This window comes from Pleurodeles waltl, chromosome 10 (assembly GCF_031143425.1).
Source record: "Pleurodeles waltl isolate 20211129_DDA chromosome 10, aPleWal1.hap1.20221129, whole genome shotgun sequence".
Taxonomy (NCBI): Eukaryota; Metazoa; Chordata; class Amphibia; order Caudata; family Salamandridae; genus Pleurodeles; species Pleurodeles waltl.
Window position 1 is genome coordinate 265,072,747 of NC_090449.1, and position 27,998 is coordinate 265,100,744.

Below are 27,998 nucleotides of genomic sequence, written 5' to 3' on the forward strand. Positions count from 1 at the left end.
AAAACTCAAAAATTGATTTTCACTACTACACAGCCTATCTCTTCCATAGTATAACATTGGAGTTACCTTATTGCACCTTATAAATGTGATTTCCAAATGAGAAGAAATGGCACCCGCACGTTTGATGTCCCTGGAATCAAAATTTAAAATCCTAACTTATAGTTAAGTGACATTGTAAATTGGAATTCTGAAAATGTCACTTTTAGAACATTTTGCAACACAAAAGGAAGACGGACGGAGTGCTGAAACTTGTCAAACTCTCACCACAAGTCTCAGACCTGGGTTTAATTCATTTTTTTTTTCCCCACCATGCCACCCCCGTTTGGACCCAGCCATATGCAAATCAGTCTTGGCCCTGTTACCCATGGGTACAGTCCAGTTTGAACTGCCAGGCCAGGTCCTCCCTGGACTGGAAACAAGCATCTTGGGACTGTGTAATGGGCCGACTAATGATGAGCCGGCCCAGCAATACCCCGGGGGCACCATCATATCTGGAGTACGTGACCTGGGCATTGTTCAAACTCCAACCAATCAGGTAGCGTCTCCGGTCGAAGGAGGGGATTTTATATTCTATTGGGACGTATTAGAGGAAGAAGACAGCCGGCAGCGACAGAACCAGTGGAAACGGCACATCGTGAGGCTGGCCAGCAGAGGAGTGTGGCAGACACCGCAACAATGAATGATGTACCGTACGAAACGGCAACAACGAAGAAGACGCCAGGACTAGGAGGAGGAACGCGAAGACAGCAGCCCAATCCTCATCCCAGCGTCCAGGTGGAGAAACAGGAGGCAGCAAGACTAACAGACCGGTCAGGTGGGGAGAGTGTGGCCCTGCAAGGTACGGTCCTAAAATAGGACGAGGGATTAGAAACCGACAGAACCGGCTGGAGGTGGGAGGATGGAATATCAGACGGCTGAATGTTTGTTATTGATTATTTTCCTTTAGTTTTGGGTATTGACATTTGTTTCTCCTATCAAGATCGTTATACAATAAAAATAACGGCTGTGCAGTGACAGTACAGAAGAAAGTACAAACCAAGGCAGTAAAGAGTGATGTCAGACTCTTTTTTTTTTGTTTGTTTTTTGTTTGTTTAGTCTTTTATTGTTTTTTTCTGAAAAACGTTTTTTGTGAAATAGTAGGAAAATAGGAGGAAAGGAAAACCAACTCCTTTTATTTACTAAACCTGAAAAGACAGAAAGGGGTAGGAGAAGATACCCCAGAAAATAGGGACAGAGACAGGAAAAGACAGAAGAATAGACAGTAGAAGAAAAAAAAAAGAAGATAAGGAAGCTAGTACATGAGAACAGTACAAGAACTAGAAGAGAAGAATAAACAGTAAGAGGACGACAGAAATAAAGGAGAGCAGAACAGCTCAGGGAAGTAGGAATAATACTTACCTGTCCACCAACAGTCTTTTCTTCTTCTTTTCCCCATGCGCCTCCTGAGACACCATCTGGAAGGAAAAGAAAGGCGAAGCTGAAGACCAGATGAGCCGTCAAAAAAAGAACAAGAAGAGGAAAAGCCACAAACAACAAAAGAAAGAACAAAAATAGTAAACTACTAGTAAAAAGCAAAAACTAATAAAGAATATACATTAAAACCACTGGCTGCGAGTCTTCCTTACGGTGGCCCTGTAACAGACCGGTTTAAGGGTATCATCCTTAATCAGCCATGCTAACTTAAATCCAGCGGCACAGTATCCTGGGTATACCCTTCCCATTTAGAGCAACTTTAGCAACCCAAAAGGATGTTGGACAGAGTACTGAAACTTTTCAAACACTCACCACCAGTCACAGATCAGGGTTTAATCCATTGTTCTTTTGCTCACCGTGCCACCCCAGTTTGGACCCAGCCATATGCAAATCATATGCACATCAGTCTTGTCTGCAGTCAGCTAGCTGTTGGGCAGTGAGGGTGTCTGAATAGACAACTCCATCAACTGACCCATCTTTAGGGTCATTTGAGAGGATGTCAGGGAGAGGTTCACTCTCTGCTTCCTGCTCCTCATCAGTAACCATCAGCATGGTCACATCTGCCCTGTCACAATAGAGCTTTAGGTGGTTCACCTGGATCACCCTTTTAGGGGTCCTGCTAGTGCCCACGTGCACCAAATAGGTGACCCCACCCTTTTTCTCTAGGATCGGGTAAGGGCCACTCCATCTGTCCTGAAGTGCCCTGGGAGCCACAGGCTCCAGTACCCATGCCTTCTGCCCTGGTTTAAATTCTGCCAATGCACCCTTTTGATCATACCACAGCTTCTGGAGCTGTTTGCTGCCTTCAAGGTTTTTGGATGCCTTTTCCATGTACTCAGCCATCCTAAAGCGGAGGCCAAGCACATAGTCCACCACATCTTGTTTAGGTTCATGGAGAGGTCTCTCCCAGCCTTCTTTTACATGTGCAAGTGGTCCCCTTACAGAGTGGCCAAACAAAAGTTCAAAGGGGAAAAACCCTACTCCCTTCTGAGGCACCTCTCTGTAAATGAAAAAAAGGGCATGGCAGGAGGACATCCAAATTCCTTTTGAGTTTTTCGGGGAGCCCCATGATCATGCCCTTCAATATCTTATTGAATATCTCGACGCGTCCATTGGTCTGTGGATGGTATGGTGTGGTGAATTTGTAAGTCACCCCACACTCATGCCACATGTGTTTAAGTAAGCTGACATGAAGTTGGTACCTCTGTCAGAAACCACCTCCCTAGGAAAACCCACTCTGGTAAAAATACCAATCAGGGCCTTGGCTACTGCAAGAACTGTAGTAGACCTAAGGGGGATTGCTTCAGGGTATCTGGTAGCATGACCCACTACTACCAGTATGTACAGATTCCCTGATGCTGTGGGTGGCTAAAGTGGACCTACAGTGTCTACACCAACCCTTTCAAAGGGAACCCCCACCACAGAAAGTGGAATGAGAGGGGCTTTGGGTGACCACATGCCTTATCAATGGTTTGGCAGGTGACATAGGAGATACACAAATCCTTCACATTTTGGTACATATTGGGCCAATAGAAGTGGCTGAAAAGCCTACTCCATGTTTTTGTTTGTCCCAAGTGCCCAGCTAGGGGGATGTCATGGGCCAAAGCTAGGATATACTCCCTAAACTGCAGAGGCACTACCACTCTCCTGGTTGCACCAGGAAAGGGATCTCTTGCCTCAGTGTAAAGGAATCCATCTTCCCAATAGACCCTGTGGGAGCCACTGAGATCTCCCTTTTCCTGTCCAGCTGCTTGCTGCCTCAGGCCTTCAAGAGTGGGACAAGTATTTTGTCCCTGGCACAGCTGTTCCCTTGAGGGTCCCCTGGGCCCAAGAGCTTTGTTTGGTAAGGATCTAGCTCCATGGACTCAGTTCCATCAGGAGATAAGACATTTTCCGGAGAAAAGAGATGTCTTGCTTCTTTTGCTGTTCAGAAGCTGGTCCCCCAGTCTTCTTGCCTTTTCTCTTGGAAGGTTGGGCCATTATTCCTGGCTCCAACACTTCATTTTCACCCTGTGCTCTGTCCACTTGTTTCTACACACACCAGATCAAGAATTCCCAGCATGGCTGCATTGGTTTTGAGCTCTACCTCAGCCCAAGCTGAGGGCTCCAGATCATTCCCTCGCAAGCATTCCAAATGAATTGCAGAAGAGACCACTACCTGTTTCAGGCAAGTAACCTCTCCCCGTTCTAAAGTCACCATAGCCATGTGATGAACTTTAATTACATTGTCAGTATTGGTGACTGGATAAGTTTGTCCAGCCAAATACTGTCCTGGGGAAACCATTTTCTCTGTCACCATGGTGACACTGGCACCTGTATGTCTCAGGGCTTCTACTTTTGTCCTATTAATTAAGAGTTGCTGCCTGTATTTTTGCATGCTAGGCAGCCAGACAAAGTGTGGCTGCATCCATTCCACCCTCAGAGACTAGAGTAGCTTCAGGGTGGACCCTGATTTGCCGTGGGCACACTGTTGATCCCACCTGGAGACTGGCTATAGCAGTACTAACTGGAGCAGTGCTAGGGTGGATTCTTTTTTGGGACAGGCCAAGTCTCAAGTTTGGTGTCCATGCTGTGTACAGCTGTGACACCAGGCCTTCTTGGGATCAAAGTTGTTAACCTTGTACCCACTTATGGACTGTGAAGAGTCTTGGTGCCCACCCTCCTTTGCAATTTTTTGGGGCCCTTGTGAAGACTTTGTTTTTGTCCTTAGGTGTCTCACCACCCTTCCGTTGGGGAGGCTTTGTGATCCCTTTCTTTTGGTCACCCCCAGTGGAAGTCTTGGTCACCCTTGTCTTGACCCAGTGGTCTGCCTTCTTTTTCAATACTTGGGGAGAAATTGGACCCAGGTCTACCAGATATTGATGTAACTTGTCATTGAAGCAGTTACTTAAAATATGTTCTTTCATAAGCAAATTATAACCCCCATCATAGTCATGCACTCCACTGCCAGTTATCCAACCATCTAGTGTGTTTCCTGAGGAGTCTAGAAAATCAACCCATGACTGGCTTGAGGTTTTGTGAGCCCCCCTGAACCTAATTCTATACTCCTCAGTGGTGAATCTAAAGCCCTCAATCAGGATAGCCTTCATGTGGTCATAGGATTCAGCATCTGTACCAGTGGATGTGAAGAGTCTATCCCTACACTTACTGGTAAACAGTTCGCAAAGGAGAGCTCCCCAATTAGGTCTGTTTAGTTCGCTGGTTGCACAGGCTCTCTCATAATCTGTGAACCGTTTGGTGATATCGTCACCTTCTTCGTATTTAGAGACCATCCCTTTGGGGATTTTTAGGATGTCAGTATTCTCGCTAACCTTAATTAAGTAGCTTCCACCGTTAATGGGTGCTAAACGTGTTTCTGCTCTCTCCTTCTCTATAGCTAGAACCTGTTGCTTCAGAGCTAATCCTTGGCCATCCTTGCTATAAGGAGGTCCTCTTCATTGAGGCTGCCGTCAGTGTTCCCAGAGGAACTGGACTCTCATGTGGAAGATCCTGGTACTGTGAGCAGTGTGCTTGGATATAAGGACCTTGGGGCCCTGATCTCCCTAGTTAGTTGAGGAGGGAGGAGTTTATCCTCCTCAGCTCTAACATCTTCCTAGTCTGAGTGGAGGTCTTCCTCCTCATCGGGGTAGTCCCTTGAATACTCTGCCAAGAGCTCCTGGAGCTTGACCTTGGTTGGGTTGGATCCTGTTGTAATCTTTTTCAGCTTGCAGAGGGACCTTAACCCTCCCATCCCTAGATGGAGGTAAGAGGTGAGGTTGAGTTCCGCAACCATTTTCTCTGAGCTGCTCATTATGTTACTAACGTTGGGGATTATTTTTAGGAACTAAAAACTACTTCTAGTTACCAACCCCTAACTTAAAATAACTTTTAAATCTAAAAATAAATGCTAAAGGCACTTAACCAAGACCCTAGCAGGACTTACATTTTATTTTATTTTTTTTAAATCTGCCAAATTAAAAAATCAGTTTCTAAAGCCAATTTTGGAATTTAGTCATGTGATCAGGTATTGGCTGAGTAGTCCCCATCTCTGATCCACCAGTGTAGGAAGCTGGCTCTATATGTACTATATGAAAATGAGATATAGGGCTTGATTACGACTTCGGCAAAGGGGATCACTCTGTCCAAATGTGACTGATATCCCGCCCTCCGAATTACGAGTCCATTATATCCTATGGAACTCATAATACAGCAAGCAGGCTATCTGTCACATTTGGGACAGAGTAATCCCCTCCACTGAAGTCGTAATCAGGCCCATAGTGTGCACAGAGTCAAGGGGTTCCCCAGAGGCTTAACAGAGGCTAAAGTAGATAATATGAATGCTCTTCTTTGTGGTAGTGTGGTCGAGCAGTTAAGCTTATCAGAGGATAGTGCAAATCATTTGCAGTACACACACAGACAATAAGGAAAGCACAAACTCAATGATTAACTCCAGACCAATGGTTTTTATATTGAAAAAATATATTTTGTTAATTTATTTCTAGAACAGGAAGATTCAAGCTGCAGGTAAGTACATCAATAAATCCGTATTCCACGTAGGTATCAATACCACTTTGATTAGAATCAGAAAGTTGTACAGTTTTTGAATAAATGGCAATAATCTGTTTTAAAGGTTGACACTGAAATTTTCAGAACAGTGCCTGGTGGGAAGAAAAGTTGGTACGAATTGAAGGTAAGTACACAACTTACAGTTCCAGTCTCCTGGAGTTAGGAAGTCCACAGGGTGGGGTTAAAATTAACCCCAAACATCCACCACCAGCAACGTGGGGCCGGCCGGGTGCAGAGGTCAAAGATGAGGCAAATTTAACATGGGCTCCTATGGAGACCGGGGGCACTCGGAATCGGGCCCGCTTGCAGTTAAGTACCTGCATCTTCAGAGGGCAGACCTGGGGGGTTTAGAGAAGCACCAGGGGGGCCACAGGTTAGCACCAAACACAAACCCTCAGCGGCGCAGGGTGCAAACACAGCGTCGGGTTCCAAATGCTTTCCAATGAGGGGAGACCAGGGGTCACTTAGATGCTGCAGACTGGGTCCAGGGAGTTGGTTCCAGAAACCCAGAGGCTGGAGAAGTAGGAGGGCAGCCTGGTGAACGTTGCTGCACCGGGGGTTGGGTTCCCCAAGGCCAGGGGGCTGAGGGTCCAGTGTACATTTTGGCGACAGATATCTTTGTCCGGTGTTGTTGCAGTCAGGGGGGGTCCTCTGGATTCACACTACAGGCGTTGTTGTGGAGGACAGGAGAAGTCATCCCAAGGTGGGCATTTGCTCGGAATCGCTTGGGGCCCCTCTCTAGTCGGTTGAGCCACCTGGACACAGGCAGTGGGTGTTGGTGCAGAGTGGTGGGCCTTGAAGATCCGGGGAGGCTCTGGAGTCTTTAGGTGTAGTTTCCTCTTGGACAGGGCAGCTGTCCACAGGAGTTCTTGGTTATCTATGGTGCAGGCAGTCCTCTGGAGGCTTGGCAGAGGTCGCTGGACCCTCAGGATACGTCGCTTTCTTCTGCAGGGCTTTTGAAACTGGAGACAGGCCAGTAGGGCTGGGGCCAAACCAGTTTTCGTCTTCCATCTTCTCTGCTGGGGTTTCAGCTAAGCAGTCCTTCTTTTTTCTTCTTGTGAGGTTGCCAGGAATCTGAGGACTTGGGTTCATGGAAGCCCTTAGATCCTGGATTTAGGGGCGTTACAGGGGTCAGTGAGCAGTAGCCAATGGCTACTGTCCGTGTGGGTGGCTACATCCTTCCTGTGTCCACTCCCTGTGGGGGGGGACACAGACTTAACCCTATTGGTCCCTGTCCTCCAAACTAAGATGGCGGATTTCATAAGGAGGGGTGTCACCTCAGGTCTGGACACCTTAGGGGAGGTCCCAGCTGAGGTGGTCACTCCTCCCTGCTTTCCCTAATTTTCCAGCCGGACTTGCTATCAAAAGTGGGGCTTTATCCGGGGGGGCCGGCATCTCCACTAGCTGGATTGCCCTGGAGCACTGTAACATGAGGCTTGAGCCTTTGAGGCTCACCGCCAGGTGTTACAGTTCCTGCAGGGGGAGGTGTGAAGCACCTTGACCCAGGACAGGCTTTGTATTTGACCCCGAGTGCACAAAGGCACTCACCCCATGTGTTCAGAAACTCGTCTCTTAGTGGCAGGCTGGCACAGAGCAGTCAGTCCTGCACTAAAGGATTGGGTAAAATACAGGGAGCATCTCTAAGATGCCCTTTGGGTGCATTGTTAAATTAATCCAACACTGGCATCAGTGTGGGTTTATTGTGCTGAGAAGTTGGATACCAAACTTCCCAGTATTCAGCAAGGCCATTATGGAGCTGTGGAGGTCATATTGACAAACTCCCAGACCATACACTCAATATGGCTACAATGTACTTACAATGTCTAAGAATAGTCTTAGACACTGTAGGGGCACATTGGTCATGCAGCTATGCCCTCACCTGTGGTATAGTGCACCCTGCCTTAGGACTGTAAGGCCTGCTTGAGGGGTGACTTACTTATGTCACAGGCAGTGGTGTGTGAGCATGGCACCCTGAGAAGGGTGCCATTTTGACTTTGTATTTTTCTCCCCACCAGCACACAGAAGTTGCCGTGGCAGGGTGTATGTGCTTAGTGAGGGGTCCCCCAGTATGGCTTAATACATGCTGAAGCCCTTGGTGACCTTCCCTGGCCACAGGGCCCTTGGTACCAGGGGTACCTTTTACAAGGACTTAACTGTGTGCCAATTGTAGAAACAATGGTACAGGTTTTGGAAAAGAACACTGGTGCTGGGGCCTGGTTAGCAGGATCCCAGCACACTCTCAGTCAAAGTTTGCATCAATATCAGACAAAAAGTGGGGATACCCATGTCAACAAGGGCACTTTCCTACATATCATATTTAAAAATATTTTGGAAATGCATGATTCTTAAAACATCACTTTATGAGCGTATGATTTCATCCAGAATACATGCTTTTCAATTTTAGGATACATGTATTAATTCAACAAAGCAAAAGCTCCAAATTGTTTATGCTAGATTTCATCCAGGAGAGCTATTTGCAGGGACCCAGTGAGCTACCAGTAGTACACAAGCTACTCGTTGGAGAAACCTGCCTTGGACAGCCACACACAATGGAAGTTTAGGTGTTACTTTATGGGCCATCTTGGGCAGGATGGGAGGGAGGAGCTGGACACAGCCACACTTACACCTGAATAGGCTGTGTCCTGTCCACAGATAAACGGCTGCACACACTCTGTTGGGAGTCTGGAACCAGGACAGGAAGGGCAGGGCATCTATACACTTCAAAGACATGTCTTTGAAGTCACACTCACAACAAAGGCACCAGTGAGTATAAGAACTGGACCTCAGACAACTCCACATCAGTAAACTTCTGGAGCTGTGGATACTCTACCATGAAGAAGGATTGCTATGCCGCTGAAGGACTGCCACTATTGTGGACTGCTACTCTGCAGGACTCCTGCTTTGCTGTGCCTACCTGCTGCCCTCTTGCCAGAGACGGACTAGGCCTGCATCTCTCCAACCCAGAGTGACTCCAAGGGATAGTTGGCTGGCCTCCTGATCTGATGTCTCCGGGACATAAAACTTCCAACTACCCCACTCCTGCACCTGTACTCTGCCGTCTGTCCCGCCAAGTGGTGCCACCCCAGTCTTGGACCCTTAAAAGTGGGGCTGAGGTGTTTGCTCCTCTGCGGGAGCAGAACCAATGCATCGCCTCTGCTGCATGGAGCAGAACTGACTTATCACCTCTGCTGCGTGGGTCGGAGCTGATGCACCAGACTCACATTGTCACTACACCCCGCATCTTGGGGCTGACACTTCGCCTTTGGAACTGCCACTGTGTGATGCTTCCCCCGGTGTAGGCTCCTCACAGCCCTCATTGATAGGCAGCCTCGACAAAGAGGCTACAGCTCCACTTCGCAGACTCAGCACTCATCGGAACTGACACATTGCCTCAGCAGCGTAATGCATCCCAACTCCGGCCTGCACACTGCATTTCCCATCAGTGAGATCCTCGATGACAACACAACAGGACCTCGCACTGCAGCCTCGCTGTATCTCAGAATCAATGCATCACATCGGCTGGTGACTCATCTTCACCTCTGATTCCACGCAACGCTTGCAGCCAGGATTTTAGGTACTTATGTTCAGCGGGCGTAATTGGGACCCTGTAGCCGGCCCACGGTACATCGCTGTCGGCCTAAACCTTTAAATTTGTCTTGGCCCGGCATGACCAGATGGCGCTTTTTCTTCTAAACGCTATATCTGATAGAGACCTTTAGTTGCAGAGTCCTTGAATTTCCCCCAGGCGTCAGTCTGGATCAGGAGATTTTTCTTGAGCAATACCCCTGCCCACCAATAGGTGGCATCGATTGGCTTCGCGTCAGGCATTGGTGTCGTTTGCATCAGATATGACGTCACATGTCCTATATAGGCGCCACCCTGACGCTGTGGCGTCAGTTCTTTTCTTTCTGTCCCAGCATCACTGATCTGAAGAGAGCTACCCTACAGTCAATTTTTGACTAGCCTTTTTTCACTTTTTGTCAAAGTTTTTTCAAGTTGTTAACTCCTGCTGTGTTTAGGGATGTCATCGAGGAAGATAGGATTGAAGCCCTGCGGGTCCTGTCATTGTGCGATGCCTGTAACAGATTTGCGCCTCGTGTGCCTGGAGCGCAACCACAACCGGAAGTTGTGCTCCAAGTGTCGGGCCATACATCTGAAGGCTTTGAGGGAGCGGACCCTTAAGCTTACTCCACGCAAGTCACCTCTCTCTGTTGAGAGGAAGGTCTCAGGATTGTTCACGGAGTCCCCCCTTGTTGTTTGTCCACCCCAAGTCCTCGAGACGATCAGGTAAGTCAAGGCATAAGAAGAAGTTGAAGAAGACAAACCGTTCTTTGACTTCCCCTCGTCCATTGGCCTACAAGACGAGGGAGCAGGAATGTCATTGTTCTAGGTCTCCCTCTGTGGAACCTGAGTCTGGGCTAACTCTGTGCCTCCCTGAGTTTCTGGGAGCCAGAGCGAACCCTGCCCAACTGAAGGAGTTCTATGAGACCATGCGCCTTATTTGTGGGCAGTCCGACACCACTGGCATGCCTTCAGGCACTGCAGAGTCGGAAAGAGGCCCTTCGGGTTCCGCACCGGCGTCTTCGGCCTCAGCTCTAAGGGGCACCCATGGATTCATTCTTGGATTCGGGACAGCGTTGGTTGTACCACTTCGACCATCCCTGACGCTGACACTCCTGTCGCTACCTGTGCCCCTGGGCAGCACCATCCCCATTGCCAACTCCGACACAGAACCGGATGGGTGTTGTAAAACACCCACTCCGATGCTGGCAGGAGTCTTTGCCCGCTATGGCAGATCCTGAGCCCCTTTCTTAAGGGCTTGGTTATGGTGAGGAATAAGAGGGGTCGCTGGACCCTTTAGAATACCAGCTCTGACTAAGGTGAAGCCATTGGACTGGATACTTTCCCAGATAATGCCAAAGTTTCTCCCCCTACTGGACTACGGAGGCGAGAGTGTCATTCTATGGTGGTGCGAAGAGCAGATGAGGTCCTGGACCTTGAGTTGCCTTTGGTGGCAGTCAGGACTAACCTCCTGACAGAGGTGCTTCAGCCCGGAGCTTCATCCTCCAAACTTCTGCTTCACTTCAATAAAGCCCTTACAGATGTTGTATGGGGTACCTGGTCCAAACCCAGCATAGGGGCTCCTGTGAACAGGACAATTGCCAGCCACCATAGCCCTGCTCCGGGCTACCCAAGTTTTCTTATGCAACACCCCACCCCTGAGAGCTTGGTTATCCAAGCTTCCACCTCCCATGGTGTGTTCCGTCCTGCACCCCCAGGTAAGGTATCTAAAAGGCTGGACACACTTTGGAAGAAGATGTCTTTTTTTCACCATCTTGGCATTGCTGTCCATGAACACTGCATGCCTTATGGGCTGTTACTCCCACACGCTGTGAGATAGGGTTGCACAAAGACTGCCACAGGAGGCCTGGGCTGTACTTTACCAAGCAGTTACTGATGGGAGAGATGCAGCAAAGTTCACAATCCGATGTGGAATGGACATGACCGCCTCACTGGGCAGAGCAGTTTGACAGTTGCCCTAAGGCACCACACCTGGTTGAGGGCGTCTGGCTTTTTGGGCAATGTCACGGCCAGTCTTATGGACGTGCCCTTTTTCTCTTCTGAGAAAAAGACTAAGCTCTCGAGCGTTCCAAGGATTCTCCCTGTACGACCAGATTCTCGTGCCTCCTCATCCCTTTCAGTCTGGTTTTCTCCCCTTTTGTGGCTACGGAATGGGTGCTCAACTACGTCCGTTCCCGTCCAGCCACCATGCCACACATGCTGCCCAGCCTCTGCATGGTTAGGGATCCTGCAGTCTGGCCAGTTCACCGTCCCCCCCCCCCCCCCCCCCTTCACAGCAGCTACCAAACCTTCCTAGTCTGACTCTTCCCCACCAGGCACCAGTCGGAGGCAGGATCTGCCCTCATCTGCTCTGCTGGCATTCCATCATGTCATACAGGTGGGTTTTGCACATAGTCTGAAGGGGCTACACCCCCCCTTCTGAAACTACCCCTCCATCCATGCAGCCATCCTGTGATCGGATGATGGAGAATCACTTGACACTTCTCCGAGAGGAAGTTATGGCTCTCTTGTCCAAGAGTGATAGAGAGAGTTCCTGTGCCAGAAGTAGGTTGTGGTTGCTATTCTGCTACTTTCTGGTAGCCAAAAAGGACAAGGGCCTCCACCCTATCCTAGACCTTCAGTCCCTCAGTCTCTTCCTCAAGAAGGAGAAGTTGCCAACTGGAAGAGGCAAAATCAGAGGCATTGGGTTTCCAGTGGAGTCCAGACTCCACATCAACCTTGTTGGAGCTCCATGCAATCAGACTAGCATTAAAAGCACTTCTTACCTCTCTCAAGGGATAGGTAGTGCAGATGTTCACACACCACACCACTGCTGTGTGGTACTGCACCAAACAGGGTGGGGTGGGGTTGTGGACCCTTTGTCAGGAGGCTCTGTACCTCTGGACATGGTTGGAACAACAGGGCATGTTCCTGGTGGTTCAACATCTGGTAGGCTCTCTGAATGCCAGAGCAGGCTATCTCATCCATCAATGCTTAGCCGATCACATATGCCATCTCCATCCAAATGTGGCGCATGGTCTTCTTCAGCAGTGGGGAGAGCCTTGGTTAGATCTGTTCGCCTCCGCAGTGAACATGCAGTGTCAGCAGTATTCGCTGTGGAGTTTTCAAGGCAGCAATCACTCAGCAATGCTTTTTGTCTCGAGTGGAACTCAGGCCTCCTGTACTCCTTTCCACCTATACCACTTCTGCCCAGAGTTCTCAAGAAGATCGAGAATGACCCCTACCATGTCATCCTTGTGGCTCTGGATTGGGCACAGAGAGTCTAGTATCCCGAGCTACTGACCAAGGCCATTGATCCTCTGATCAGACTGCTCCTTTCTGAGCTTCTTCTGTTGCAGCAGCAGGGGAGCGTTCTCCACCAGAACCTGTCAACTCTCCACCTTCTTGCATGGAGATTAAGCAGTGACAGTTGACAGACTTTGACCTTCCTCCCAAAGTCTTTATTGTAATTTTGGCAGCCAGGTGCTCCTCGTCCAAAACTGTATATGGTGCACAGACCAGTCTGTTGACCACCTTTCTGCCCCTCTCTCTGAGGTTCTGTTTTTTATAGTTTCTTTAGCCCCAGCAGAGCTCTGCTATGGGCACTCTGAAAGGTTATCTGTCTGCCATTTCTGCTTTTCTGCTGTTGCCTGATCAACCTTCTTTAAGTCTGCTATTGTAAATATTTTTCTCAAAGGCCTTGCTCATATGTTTCCTCCGTCACCATTCATTATGCCCTAGTGGGACTTGAATTTGATTTTGACCTTCCTGATATGCGTTCCTTTCGAGCCTCTACACAATTGCCATCTGAGACTTCTCACCTTGTAACAGCTTTTCTTGCGGCCCGCAAAGTAAGTGAGCTGCAGGCATTGTCATCTAAGCCGCCCTACCTTTCCATCTATCCTGACAAAGTGGTGCTTTGCACTATTGTGTCTTTTTTGCCTAAAGTGGATACTATAGGAAAGTACCCTCTTTTTGACATGGTTACCCCCACTTTTTGCCTATTGTCAGTGTCTTTTGACTATGTTCACTGGGATCCTGCTAACCAGGACCCCAGTGACTGTGCTCTCTCCCTCTAAATTTAGTTGTTACTGACTTGGTACACCCCACAGTTGGCATACTGGTGCCCCCATATAAGTCCTTAGTATATGGTACCTAGGTAGCCAGGGCATTGGGGCACCCGGGGATCCCCATGGGCTGCAGCATGTATCATGTCACCCATGGGGGCCCATTTAAAATGTGTCTTGTTGGCTTGTTGGTGGTTTTTCCACACCACTGACAGACTGCAACTCTTCTTCTGAAGTGGGACAGCAACTGCATCACTTCTGGAACTCTTCTCCTGCTCCTGTGCTGCATAGCTGACTCCTGGTCTTCACCGTCGACCTGGTCCTGCATCTCCAGAAGGGTGGGTAGTGGCTCCTGCCCCAACCGGACACTCCATCTGGAACTGGACTTGGTCCCCTTCATTTGCAGGTCCTCTTCTGTCAGGAACTATCTTCTGTTTTTTCCAGTCTTGCTTGGGTCTTGCACAGTCCCTTTACAAAGTTTAGCTGTGGGTTTGGGGGAAAACCAGGTACTTAACTCTTTTCTCCAGGTTGCTGGGGGCACTCTGGTACTTACCTTTTAGGCTTCCTAGTTCATCCAGCTCCCCTCTACAGATTCCATTTCCCTGGGTCGGGGGTCTTCCTTTCGCATTCCATTTACTTAGCATTTGGTTTGGTCTCCCTCTAGGGTCTCTAATATTTTCTGTTATTTCACTGTTTCTATTGCTTTCTATGCCCATTCCTGATTACTAATGTGTATATAATGGTGTGTTTACTCAGCTGCTAGTAGAGTATGATCTATTTAGTGTTTTAGTATTAGTGTTACCATAATAAAGTAACTTTATTTTTGTAACACTGTTTTGTTCTTTGATGTGTGTAAGTGCTGTGTGTATTTAGTGGTTTTGCTTAAGCTTTGCATGTCTCCTACATAAGTCTTTGCTGCTCATCAACAGCTACCTCTAGAGAGCCCTGGCTTCTTAGACAGTGCCTACACCTCACTAATAGGGGATACCTGGACCTGGTATAAGGTGATAACACCATAGGTGCTCACCACACACCAGGCCAGCTTTCTACAGTCACTTCCTTTCATGTAGGCCAATCCAGCACCTTGCCTGCATTTTATGCACCCTCACATCCTTCTAAGGAAGAGGAGAGACTCCATCGCCTTGACCCAAAAAGAGTTTTACCGTTTTACCTTGATTGTACAAAAGATTTCCAGGTGGATGATCAACTCTTTGTTGGTTATGTAGGTGTGAAGAAAGGCCGGGCAGTGCAGAAACGGACTCTGGATGAATCATCCTCTGCATTAAGATCTGCTATGCACTGGCCAAAAAGCGGCCCCTGGAGGATTTGTGTGCTCATTCTACCCAAGCAAAAGCTGGGACCTGTGTTAACATGTGGAGTTCCAGTCCTTGACAACTGTGAGGCGTCTTTGTACACGTTTACTAAACACTCCTGCCTGGACCATCAGGTCTGAAGAGACGGGCTCTTGCCTGTTTGGTCCTGAGGGACTTTCTAGTATGATCTTAGTTTGCAGACCCACCTCCAGGAATGGGATGGTATTTCTTGGGTATCTATTCTAAGGTAAGGAATCTGCAACTGGATGTCTCTATCAGATGGACAAGATACCTTTGGTAACGCCTTATCTAGTAGAGACAATATCTAGTTGCAGATTCCTTACCAACCCACCCATCCTCCCCACTCTGCAAACTGATTTCTAGGGACAGGGACTCCACTTTCAGGGCTTTAGTTTTGACACACTAGTGGTCAGTGTTCTTCATGGGTCTGCACTTCTGGTGTGTAAAGGCGTGAAAAGAAACTGACTCAGCACACCGGGGTGGTGCCTATATAGCACCAGTGACGTCAAATCCGGGGCGGATGCTGCAGAGCCAATCAATGCCACCTAATGGTGCGCACGTGCAGGGTTACTACGCGAGAAAAATAGCTGGATCCAGAATGACGCCTGGTGGAAATTCTACGGTAAGGAATCTGCAACTAGATATTGGGCCTGATTTAGATGTCAGCGGAATATCCTGTCCACCATATTATGATCCCGTTCAATCCAGTGGGGATCGTATTACGGCAGATGGGATATCCGTCACGTTTGTGATGGAGTATTCTGTCCGCCGCCATCTAAATCAGGCCCATTGTCTCTACCAGATAAGGCGTTACCAAAGGTAAGTAACTTGTCCTTTATAGTTTATTCTTTAAAAATTCATAACTCAAGTTCTACTTAGTAGATTTGTGTTTTTTTTCTTCTTGTTTTATTTATTAAATCAATTTTTATTTTTCTAACCTGGTGTGGGATCCTTTTTGTGTGGTGTTTTCACTATTTTACTGTTTGAAGTGTTGCACAAATACTTTACACATTGCATTACAGTTAAGCCTGACTGCTCTGTGCCAAGCAAAGCACAGGTTAAAATTGAGTTTTCCTGTGCCTTACCGTGACAAGCATTTTGGTTGCTGCTTTACTAGGGCTCACATCCCAGTCAACCAACACCTCTATTTCTCACATGGATATTGAAATCATTTTTGTAGGTTTGTTTTATCTACCGCTGTCCTTATCAAGACCTCACTATAATTCATTTATTGAGTTGAAACGTCAATGAATCACTCTGTTGACAGCAAAATACGATAGTATTCACCTCTTGCTACAATTCTTGAGTCTCAGTGTTGAAATCATGATATTATTTGGTCAACAGTGTTTATTCGAATATTATGTTACTCTCCACCAGTGCACCTTTATCTCACTAATCACTTTCACTATGCCGTCTTCAGGATCATCTCTTGTTTATATTGCCTATTCTCTGAATGCATGATTTGAAGCAATTACAAACCCTGTAAAATCTTCTACAGATGCATGACATATTTTATAATTATGCTAGCGAAGTCTACGCGCAAAAAACTTCTCCCCAGAGAACCATTGTTACTATTAATATGTTGATGATACACTGACCGGGCTTTGGTTGTGTCTCAGTGTAGGATAAGAACTATGAGACTTTGGAAACCTACTACAGGCCCCTGCGAGGGGCCTCACGCTCTAGGCTCTATAGGGAAGACGTGCTGACTTGTTTTAGGGAGGAGAGAGAGAAAGAGACAACACACAGTTACAATCCTGCACAGTCGGAACAGACCAGAGTTCTTTCCTGTTGAGTACCACCTCTACATGCAAGGAGGTAAGAATTTGCTCTTCTACTGTGGACCTCTGTGACTTTGGCACATCCAGCGGTCGTAACACTGTCAGGGAGCGGACAAAAATGTGCATGATGGGAGACATGCATCGGGTGCCCCCTGGTGGCTGAAGGACCGCTTCCGGCGTAGCTGTAACCCCGCAGTAGGGGAGCAACTGGAGAGAAGCGCACAAGGGCAACGGAAAGTCATGCCCGCAGTCTCTGGGGGTTCTGTGGCAACAGAAACACCGCCAAGTCCTAACAGCAAAAAAAACAGCCTAAAAAACCTTGAAAGAGAAGAGAGGTAAAATAGTACTTGTATTGCAACTGTGTCAGTGAAGAGATAGGGGACACATGATGTTAGAGAGGTTCTTGAAGGTACAGGAGGACACTGGTTGGCTAAAAGAGAACTGATGTCTGTTCCCAGAGTGTCTTGGGATATATAGTTTATATATGATGAAGTACTGGTGAAAACAAAGACTAAAGTATTGCATAATCATTTCCTCTGCTCCGTACATAAGATCCTGTTTTCGAAGGAGATGCTTTCACCACTAGACTGGCTTGAAATCTTACCTGAAGATGCAAATATTTTCCTGTAGCAATGATTCTTTTTATTTGATGTTTATTATATATTTTTTCAACCGTTTATGCATCATTATAATGCAGTAAGAACTTTGTTAGTTTTGCAAGTTTTCATTAGTATTCTTGTATTGGCAACATATTTCGTAAAGTGCAGATATTTGAACGATTTTTGCTGTGTTTCACTGAGTAACTACCTGCCAAATTGACCTAAAATCCAGACTTTTGTTTAATTAATAGCTTTTATGCTAATTTATGGAGGGTGATGTTTTATGGACAGATTAATATTAATATTAGGCTCAGTCTCCTATAGGTGATGTAGGAACATGAAACTAGACAAAGCACACCTCAGTTTTATAGTCTGTCTGCAGGCAACAAACAGTGTTCGATTACTGAATTCTTTGTCTACGAGTCTAAGCATGATAATTAATTGTTACCTTCTTCTTTACAGCGAGCCAACATTAGGATACTATAAAAAAGATGTGTTGGATATAGTAATGGAAGTTGGAATTGGAGTCAACAGAAAAAAGGTACTGTTGTCGACGCTTTGGCGTTTATGTTGCTGTTCTAAGAAAGTACTGTCAAATGCTCACTATGTACAAAACACTTTACTCCTGGTTCTGCTATTCCTGGTCCCAGTCCTTGCTACATTTTAGGGCGCAGTGCTCTCCAGCTAGTGACCTTGTTGCCTATAAGAAACGTATTGTTATTTTGTTTATGCTTCTAAACCTGTTCTCAACTGGTAGCCTCAATCATGCTTGACAATCAGCCAGTTATGGGTTTTAGTTAAACATTCTCAGTATGGGACGACTTCTGAGTTCATGCTTTTAAAGGGGAAATTGCAACTGTAAGCTGAAGAATTAAAAGTTCTTTTGTATAAAAATCCAGGTGTGGCTGCAGGTGTCATACATGGCACATTGTCACTAGGCATCTATATCAGCTGCCCCTTTAATATGGGTTGATAGCTATGACTCCTTCTGCTACACACAAGCAAAGAACCAAATAGCAGTTCAACAACAACACTGATAGGTGGTGGAGAGATGTAAGAACTGCAACTGTAAATCGGGATTGAAGTAATGAAGATTTTCTATACGGGGATCTTTCGCTGAGTGTTGAGAAGTTCACCCTTTGCTTGGACTCGCAGAACACTTTTATTTTCAACCGTAATATACAAAAAGCCTTTCTAGCTTTATTTATTTTTATAGATATTTGAGAACGACTCTGCAGTTTACTTTTTCTTTCCGACCAATATTTTACAGGGAAAATAAAACAGAGAGTCAGCGAACACTGAATCATAGAAATAGGATCCTGTACTTTAAAGCAGTAAGAGAACCAGCATCCCATAGTGCATCAGAGTGACAGTTGGATATCCAGGATCTCTGAACACTGCGTTACTGCCTTTTCATTATTTTCTCCTTAAAGAGTTTTTAAGAGCATGCACCGGGGGGGGCACAGGCAAGCACCAAATACATACCCTCAGCGGCACAGGGGCGGCTGCATGCAGGGTGCAAACACAGCATTGGGTGCCCAGTGCTTTTCAACGAGGGAACCCCAGGAGTCACAGAGATGGAGTTGTCTGAAAAAAACTAACTGCTGGATAGGTAAGCAGAGAGCCCACTGGAAGTTGCTGGGCCATCGGTTGGGTTCCCCAAGGCCAGGGGGCTGCGGATGCAGGGGTACCTTTAGGTGTCGGGAAATCTATACCAGAACCAGTTGCGGTCAGGAGGGTCCTCTGGATTTAGGCTGCAGGCGTCGTTGTGCTGGTCAAGAGGGGTCATCCCAGGGTGGACTCAAGGTCGAAATTACCTGGGGACCTCCTCTGGACCGGTGGGCCCCTGGACACGGGCTGTGGGTGTTGGGTGCAGTACGGGCAGGATTTGCTGATCCAGAGTGGTTCTGGAGTCCTTCCTGAGGTTTCTTTGTGGACAGGGCTGCTGTCCTTGGGAGATCTTGGTCCTTGGGAGATCTTGGTCCTTGGGTAGGCACGCAGTCCTCTAGGGTTTTGACGAGGTTGCTGGTCCTGCAGGATGAAAAGTCTTCTTGAAGCAGGGCTCTTGAAATTGCAGACAGGCCAGTAGTCAGTTGTCATTTGGAGTTTTCTTTGCTGGTGTGACTCTTCAGTCCTTCTTCTTCTTATGTTTCCAGGAATCTGAAGAGCAAGATTCAGAGGTACCCCTAACTAATAGATTTAGGGGCATTACAGCGATCAGAGGGCAGTAGCCAATGGCTACTGTCCCTGAGGGTGGCTACACCCTTCCTGTGCCTGCTCCATTTGGGGAGGGGGGGCACATTCCTAACACCCTCCAAAGCAAGATGGAGGATTCTGCCAGTAGGGGTTCACCTCCGCTCTGGGCACCCTAGGGGTGGTCCCAGCTGGGGTGGACACTCCTCTTGGTGTTTACTAATTTTTCCGCCGGACCTGCTGCCAAATTGGGGCCTGGTCCAGGGGCCGTTCATCTTCACTAGCTGGAGTGCCCTGGGGCAGTGTAACAGGAGCCAGGAGCCTTTGAGGCTTGATGCAGTGTGTTGAGGATCCTGCAGGGGGGAGGTGTGAAGCACCTCCACATAGAGCAGGCTTTGTTCCTGAACCCAGAGAGCACAAAGGCCCTCACCCCATGGGGTCAGAAACTTGTCTTTTAGTGGCAGGATTGCACAGACGGGCAGCCTTGCACTAAAGTGTTGGGTGCCTCACAGGGGGGCATCTTTAAGATCCCCTCTTCAAAAAATCCAACCCTAGCATCAGTGTGGGGTTACTGAGCTGAGAAGTTTGATACCAAACTTCCTAGTCTTCACTAAACCCATCATGGCCCTGTGGAGTTCATAATGACAAACTCCCAGCCCATGTACTCAATATGGCCACATTACACTTCCAGCGTTTAAGAATGGACTTCGACACTGTAGGGGCATATTGCTCATGCTACTATGCCCCCACCTGTGGTATAGTGCACCCTGCCTTAGGGTTGTAAGGCCTGCTAGAGGGGTGGCTTACCCATGCCACAGGCAGTGGTTTGTGGACATGGCACCCAGAGAGAGATGCCATGTCGATTTGACCTTTTTTTCTCCCCACCAGCACACACAAGCTGTAACGGCAGAGTGCATGTGCTTGACGAGGGGTCCTTTAGGATGGCATAATACATGCTGCAGCCCTTAGGGACCCTCCCTGGCCACAGAGCCCTTGGTACCACCGGTACATTTACAAGGGACTTAGCTGTTTGCCAGGAGTGTGCCAATTATGGAAGCAATTGTACAATTTAGGGAAAGAACACTAATGCTGGGGCATAGTTAGCAGGACCCCAGCACACACTCAATCAAGTTAGCATCAGTTATCAAGCAAAAAATTGGGGGGTAAACATGCTAAAAGGGGCCCTTTCCTACAGTCACCATGTTACATTTCATCCCAAATGTGAATCCTGTGGTGAGAGAAAAGCTAGTAAAGATTGGAGCCCACTTTCTGTCTCTTGGTCAGACACACTGTGGGAGACTAATCCATTTGCAAAAGAAATGTTGTGTATGTGGGTTTGGAAAGAAATAATTCCCAAAGCCTTACTGTGCATTCCTGTGGGAACATCAAGCAACTTCCTGAGATTACAGCATCTCAGCCATGAAAAAGGCAGACCATGTGCTCTCCTCTTCCTCCCTTAGACCTGTTTTCTATCCCTGATGCTGAGGTGAGCAGAATCACCACCTGCTAATATGGTGAGCTTTTTTGTCTTGCTACTTACTGCCTAAATGTTGGGCATCAAGATCATGTTGGGAGTCACTAATTGTGACATCCAAACACAAATCAGTGCAGCCTTTGATGTGTTTCCACTTGGTAGTAATAACTTCAGCAGGACACTTTTTTCCATCAGTCTCAAAATTAGTAAACTGGGCTCCAGCTAGCACATACTACCCTTATAATATCTAAGAAGCAACAGACAACATGGGTCACTAGAAGTTGTCCTCCATACCTTATTCCAGGTGACCCTCGACTTTTGTGTTTAAATTTGCCAATCGATCCATTTCCTCAAATGCACCCTTGTACTCTGAAAACCTTATGACCTTTGAACAATGCTGGCTTAAGCGCTGGTAGTGCCCAGAGCTGCAATCTTTGTTGGTGCCCACGTCCCCCCAAAAAACTCCTCCCAAATTCCAAAACTACCACGCACCACCAGGTGCAGCTCATCTCACCGTAAGCCCTCTCTCATATGCATACAATTTGTTATATTGCACTACTCATATCAGTGTAGTGTGTCGGAGCACTTCACATCACACACACATTATATGGAAGCAATAAATCATCGGTGTGTAAATCAGTCTGTAGGAAATGTTATAAAATATAATGAGGATTACAAGTTGTAGGAGTCCCATACCATCCATACTATTAGTCAGTATATTTTAAGTGTTTGGTCTGGAGAAGCACACTCATGATTTAAAACGTACAACTGTGGTTGGGATTGGCTTTAATAGTAAGAATGGACTTTACCCAACTGAATCGTTTTAGCTTCTTTAGGATAATGATAAACTGGGAATAAAACATAACAGTATAACCTATACCATGCTGTTTGCATGCAGCTGTTTGATGAAAGGTCATAGCTCACCATACTATATGACGGTTGTCAGTAATGAACTGCAATTAACAAAAGGATCTCTCTGACAAAAGCAGTAACCTATTGACCAATCCACATAATAAACAGTTCGGTGATTTGCTTGGTACTCGTCCTTTGCATCAGTCATATTAATACTCTACTCCAGTGGTTCCCAACCTTTTGACTCCTGAGGACCCCCACTGAATCATTAATGGAAGCTGGGGACCCCCAAGCAATTTGTACAATTTGAATTTCAAACATTAAAACAGTAATTCACAAAAAATACACAAACAAGTACACACAAAACCAAATACTCAAATTAGTAAAGATATACACGGTCATTATGAACATGGCGGTCTGGACCGCCATATAATATTCGTGGCAAAACCGCCACTGGCGTAACTCCACCACTGCCAGGCTTCCACCGCCAGGCAGCCTGGCGATGGTGGAGTTACATATCCGACAGGGCAGCGCTGCCCGCCGGATAATGAGGCAACTTCCACCAGCCTTGGAAAGGCTGGCGGAAGGGTGCCTCGGGGGCCCCCAGAGGGCCCCTGCACTGCCCATGCACTTGGCATGGGCAGTGAAGGGGCCCTCATGCACAGCCCCTTCGCGCATGTCACTACCTGATTTACAGGCAGTGACATGCGTAATGGGTGCTGCTGCACCCGACGCACTGCTACATTGCCGCCGGTTCCAGGTGGACCCGTCGGCAATGTCCATGCCCAGCATTCCGCTGGGCCGGCTGGCAGAAACACTGTTTCCACCTGCTGGCCCAGCGGAATGTTCTTTATTTGGCCGGCGGGGTCCTCGACGAGCTGGCAGTCAGTGTTTAGACCGCCAGCCCCCGCGTGTTCATAATGAGGGCCATAATCTTTATATATTGAAATCATATGCAAAAATGTTAACATTTTAATGGGAAGGTGGGCGCTGCATCTCGGCGACTAACTTTTCAATCTTCGGTTTTATTTAAGAAAGTTGAATCCTCAGGTTAGATTCTATATTTTCAAAGCAATTTCTGGTTTTATTTTTTAGGTACCTAAGATCTGAGAAAGCTTTTTGACATAAATATGTGGTGGGGAAAGGAAGTAAAACCATGACGGCCTCTCATCTCTCATTAGCCTCTCTCTCACATATAATTAATTTGCTTTATAGCACCTCTCATACCAGTGTAGGGTGTCTGAGCACTTTACAGGGTACTACAAGGTGTAGGATTCAAATGTCATCCACACTGGTAGGCGTTTTCTAAGAGTGCTTGGTCTGGAGAAGCACAAACTCAGGAATCATAACACAACGCAGTGGTTAGCATTGACTTTAATAATAAGAAAGTATTTCTATGCAAGGAAACCTTTTTTAGTAGCATAAAGAAAATGAAAGACTGGGAAAAAAACAACTTTCTAATTTGTGCCATGCAGTTTGCCTGGAGCTTTTTAATGGCAGTTCATAGCTCACTGTGCTAGATTACAATTGTAACTTATGCATTGCACTGTAACAAAAGAATCTGTGACAAAAACAAAAACCCACTGTGCTATGCATATAAAATGCTGTTCTATGCATAATACACATTCTTTGCAGCAGGCATTTTAACCATCTGTGCTACCTTTGAGTCAAAACTGCCAGGGCACAAAACTCCCATCTCTCTCCAGTAGGTACATTAATCACTAAGTTATCTTCATCTTTATTTTTGTTGTAAAGCTGCTGGATGTACAAGGAATGTTGCAGTGCTTTTGCCAACAAAGGAAGTTCTAAATATAAAACACACACGCACATGTTTGTCAGAGGCCCCAGCAGGAGAAGTGCCATCCTGCCGCCCAGGCCTGCGGACCCCCTGGGAATGTGTCACGGACCCCTGGGGGTCCGCGGACCACAGGTTGGGAACCACTGGTCTAGAGCCTCTTCTCCAGAGGATTACTGATCATGATGTGATCTGTGAAATCGCCTTCCACCAAGAGACATTTAAAATATCTGTCTTTGCCTATGATGTTCTGCTTACCCTGACCGACCGGTGCAATCCCTGCAAATCTACTGCCTTTACTATAAGAGTATGGAACACTTGCAGGCCTTGTGATCAACCTAGGGAAATCAGTCGGGTTGGTGGTGTTCTGGTGGGAAGACGGTCCTCCAAAAACTCCAACTTCCGATGAACACTAGACTCTTTGGCATACTTGGGAGTGGCCCTGACCTGCACGTTTATGCTCAGACCAACTTCAAACATCTGGCATGCTCCCTGAAAGCTCTCACTGGCACCTTTACACTCTCTCCTGGATTGGGAGAATCACTTTTTTTAAAATGTCCACCCTCCCCTAGATCTTACACATGTTCCAGACACTCCCCCAACCCCTTCACCAGTCAGAACTAGAGTAGTTGACCAATATTTGCAAGACCTTCATCTGGGCCAGCAGATGCCCTAGACTTGGGCATCAAATTAGCACATGCCATCTGAAACTTGGAGGGTTGGGCATCTCCCATATCCACCTTTATGACCTAGCGGCACAGAGGAGATATGTAGTGGAATGGCCTCAAGGGGAAACAGCCTGGGGGGCCCTGCACTTAGCATGGGCAGTGCAGGGGCCCCCAGGCACAGCCCCATCGCGCATTTCACTGCCCAAATCTCGGGCAGTGAAATGCGCGATAGGTGCTGCTGCACCCGCGGCACATCAACATTGCTGCTGGCTCTATTATGAGCTGGCTTCAATGTTGATGTGACTTTTCCGTTGGGCCAGCGGACGGAAATGCTGCTTCCATCCGCTGGCCCAGCGGAAATGTCAAAATAGAGTGCCACGCATATTGCCAGCACTGGCAGGTTTGTGGCGCCCGCGGCTTCGGCGGTCTTTTTGTAAGACCGCCTAAGTCGTAATGAAGGGCCTTAGTCACCCAGATATATTCATACATGCTCCTTAATACCCTCCAGAAGCGCCCTACACACAGGAGTACTTGGGAGGAGGAGGACTGGGTGTTGCACTGGACGACAAACAATTTGATGCCATACACACATGCACAACCAACTTTGCGAGATATCGCCTGGAGAGGGAATAACTACATAAGTTCCTTTATAGATGGCATTACACACCATACATATGTAGGACAGCACCAGGTCTGGGGATGGTTGGAAGGGTTGCGGAGAGAAGGGGACTATCTATCATAACCTATGGACCTGCCCTTATCTGATCCAGTTCTGGTAGGTCGTCCTGGGCATCATTGCGACCATTGAGGGTAGACCCCTGGATAGAGACCTCCTCCTCAATCCCACTAGGGCTACCCCAGAAGAACGTGTATCTGCTTCATTCCACTAATGGGTAAAGGATATCCCACCTTCTCTTAACAACAAAATAAACCATTCTGGGCCTCTGGAGGAAAGATCTCCCCCCAAACACCTCCATGTGGCTACAGAAAATATGGCAGCTGCTGGCTTATCAAAAAAAAGTATACAATATGCAAGATGCTTCAGACAAATTCTCCATAATGTGGGACCCAATCCTGGAGTATCTTGGTCAAGGCAACAGGGACCTCACATGCCCTGGCTGTCTTAGGGCACTGGGCCTACTGTCTCACTATAGATTGCAGTCCGATGAAGATATGTAACTGCACTGGGGCAGCTAGCTACTGGGTTACTACTTCTTTCTTTCAATACAAATGCAAAGTGGTAGCACTGGGGAGGGGCATGGGGCAAGTTCAGGGGTACTCTTTGATACCAACCTAGGTGGATTTTTTAATTACTGTGTGAATTGTTTAGTTAGACTGGTGGGCATGCCTGCCTTAGAGTCGTATGTGAAAGTATTAATAAGTATTAATAGAAAACAACTGAAACTAAAGAATTGCCATTTAAAACCCACATGTATAGTAAATTTGGATTTTAAGTCACAATTCTGAAAATGGCACATTAAGATAGTTGGCATTTACTTGCCCTAATCATTTGGTGCGTGCACCCTGTATCTTGGTTCACTTGACTAGGTTTAGCTGGCAGTTGGACTTTGATTGTTCTCAGACAGTGAGACAAAGGGGAATAGCTTCTGTGTATGGACGTACCACTGTACATACAGCTAACAAAGCATACCAATGTCATATAGTTTAATATCACTGTGCTTTCACCACCAGTCACCAAGAAAGAGCATACAACATCCAACAGAACACATTAGGAAGGATGCTGCTTATACTATATATTCAAATCAAATCAGGTAATACTTACAGTGTGATATCACAACACTAACAACAGCCTCCCCTTATTGACAAGACACAAACCACTGAACCTACTGAGCATACTCATTCCTAACCTCAAGAGTGCATTCTGTTCTTGGCTATGCCTCCTATGTTACTACAAACCATGAAATATGAATGAGAGTTAACTAAGATTGCACAAATCTTGTTTGGTGAGCCACCCAGTCACCCAATCAAGCACCATCAGTCACTGGCACCTCTAAGATTAAGTCATGCAAACTCAAAATTGCAAAGGGGTAACCATAACATTACCACTCCTTGAGGAAGTTCTGACTTGAATATTTGTTAGTGACTTAGCTAGAGAATGTGTCTGGGTGAAGTAGCTTGCATAATTGAGCTGAAAGCAGCAAATGTATCTAGGGGTCTAGTACAGCCTAATTAATCCGTTGTGGTTAATCATTCATTTGCTACAAAGGTAGTAGTCCAATTGATATGAGGAGTAAAGGCAAGGGCCTTTATCGGGATAGAACGAAAATGCTGAGGGCAAATTGTGGCACAAGACATTAGTTTTTTTGCCAGAAACGTCATATTCTGCTATCTGCTCAGAATTAAGGACCCCTGTTTTAGATACCTAGGCCCTCATTACAACATTGGCGGTAAAAGCTGCTTACCGCCGTGCAGAAGACCGCCAACACACCGCTGCGGAATTCCACCACAGCTATTATGACCCACATTTCGGAATCTGCCAAAATTCAGACACCCACACAAGTCTGCCACACCAAAGGTCAGTGATAAACTGGCGAAAACAAAACCTCCACCGTCACGCCAACAGAAAAACGCCCACACTATCACGACACACGAATCCACGCGGCGGTCTTTCAACCGCGGTATTCCATTGGCGGTACACACCGCCGCGCTCAAAATACACACACTCTTATAAAACACAGCCACATTGGACAATTCGAAATACACACACCTGATACACATAAACACACCACTCCCACACACCCATTACAATATAAGACACACACACACATCACCCACAAACCCCTACAACAACAAATTCCGAAAGAAGGCCAGAGAGAGACAGCACCAGCAAGAACAACAGCATCCACAGGCACACAACACCATCACCCACACAACTTCCACGCACCTCACACAACACACCACTACACACCACTACATATCAGCACACTTATCACCACACACTCCACCCCACACATCACCTACACCACCCCATGGCACGGCAAAGACACCCCAGGTTCTCGGAGGAGGAGCTCAGGGTCATGGTGGAGGAAATCGTCCGGGTAGAGCCACAGCTATTCGGATCACAGGTGCAGCACACCTCAATAGCAAAAAAGATGGAGCTATGGCAAAGAAAAGTGGGCAGGGTCAACGCAGTGGGACAGCACCCAAGAAATCAGGAGGACATCAGGAAGAGGTGGAACGACCTATGGGGGAAGGTGCGTTCCGTGGTCTCAAGACACCACCAGGCGGTTCAGCGGACTGGCGGCGGAACCCCACCTCCTCCCCCACAACTAACAACATGAGAGGAGCAGGTCTTGGCGATTCTGCATCCTGAGGGCCTTGCAGGAGTAGGTGGAGGAATGGACTCTGGTAAGACAAATCTTAATTATTACATCCCCTACCCTACCTGCATGCCAGCACATACCCCCCCCCTCACCCTCACCCACAGCTCCCCAACTCCTCACATATGTCCCAACATCACAAACCACCCATCCCAACACCAAGCCCTGCATGCAACAACAAAGCATGGACACCCATCTCTAAAGCATGCCCACTGCACATACCCATACAACCCCCTAAACCATCATCACACAAGGTCCCACACAGGAATGCAAGCACTGGGGTACATGGTCACCCACCCATTGCACACCATGATA

The 27,998-nt window shown here is 47.2% G+C and overlaps 1 protein-coding gene across 1 annotated transcript in view; it reads left to right on the forward strand.

Moving 5' to 3' along the window:
* The window catches only part of FAM234A (family with sequence similarity 234 member A), a 318,557-nt gene that overhangs the window by 225,280 nt on the left and 65,279 nt on the right, over positions 1-27,998 (forward strand). Inside the window, exon 9 of the mRNA XM_069210403.1 lies at positions 17,823-17,901. Coding sequence (XP_069066504.1) covers positions 17,823-17,901 — 79 coding nt within the window. The remainder of the gene's footprint in view (positions 1-17,822; positions 17,902-27,998) is intronic.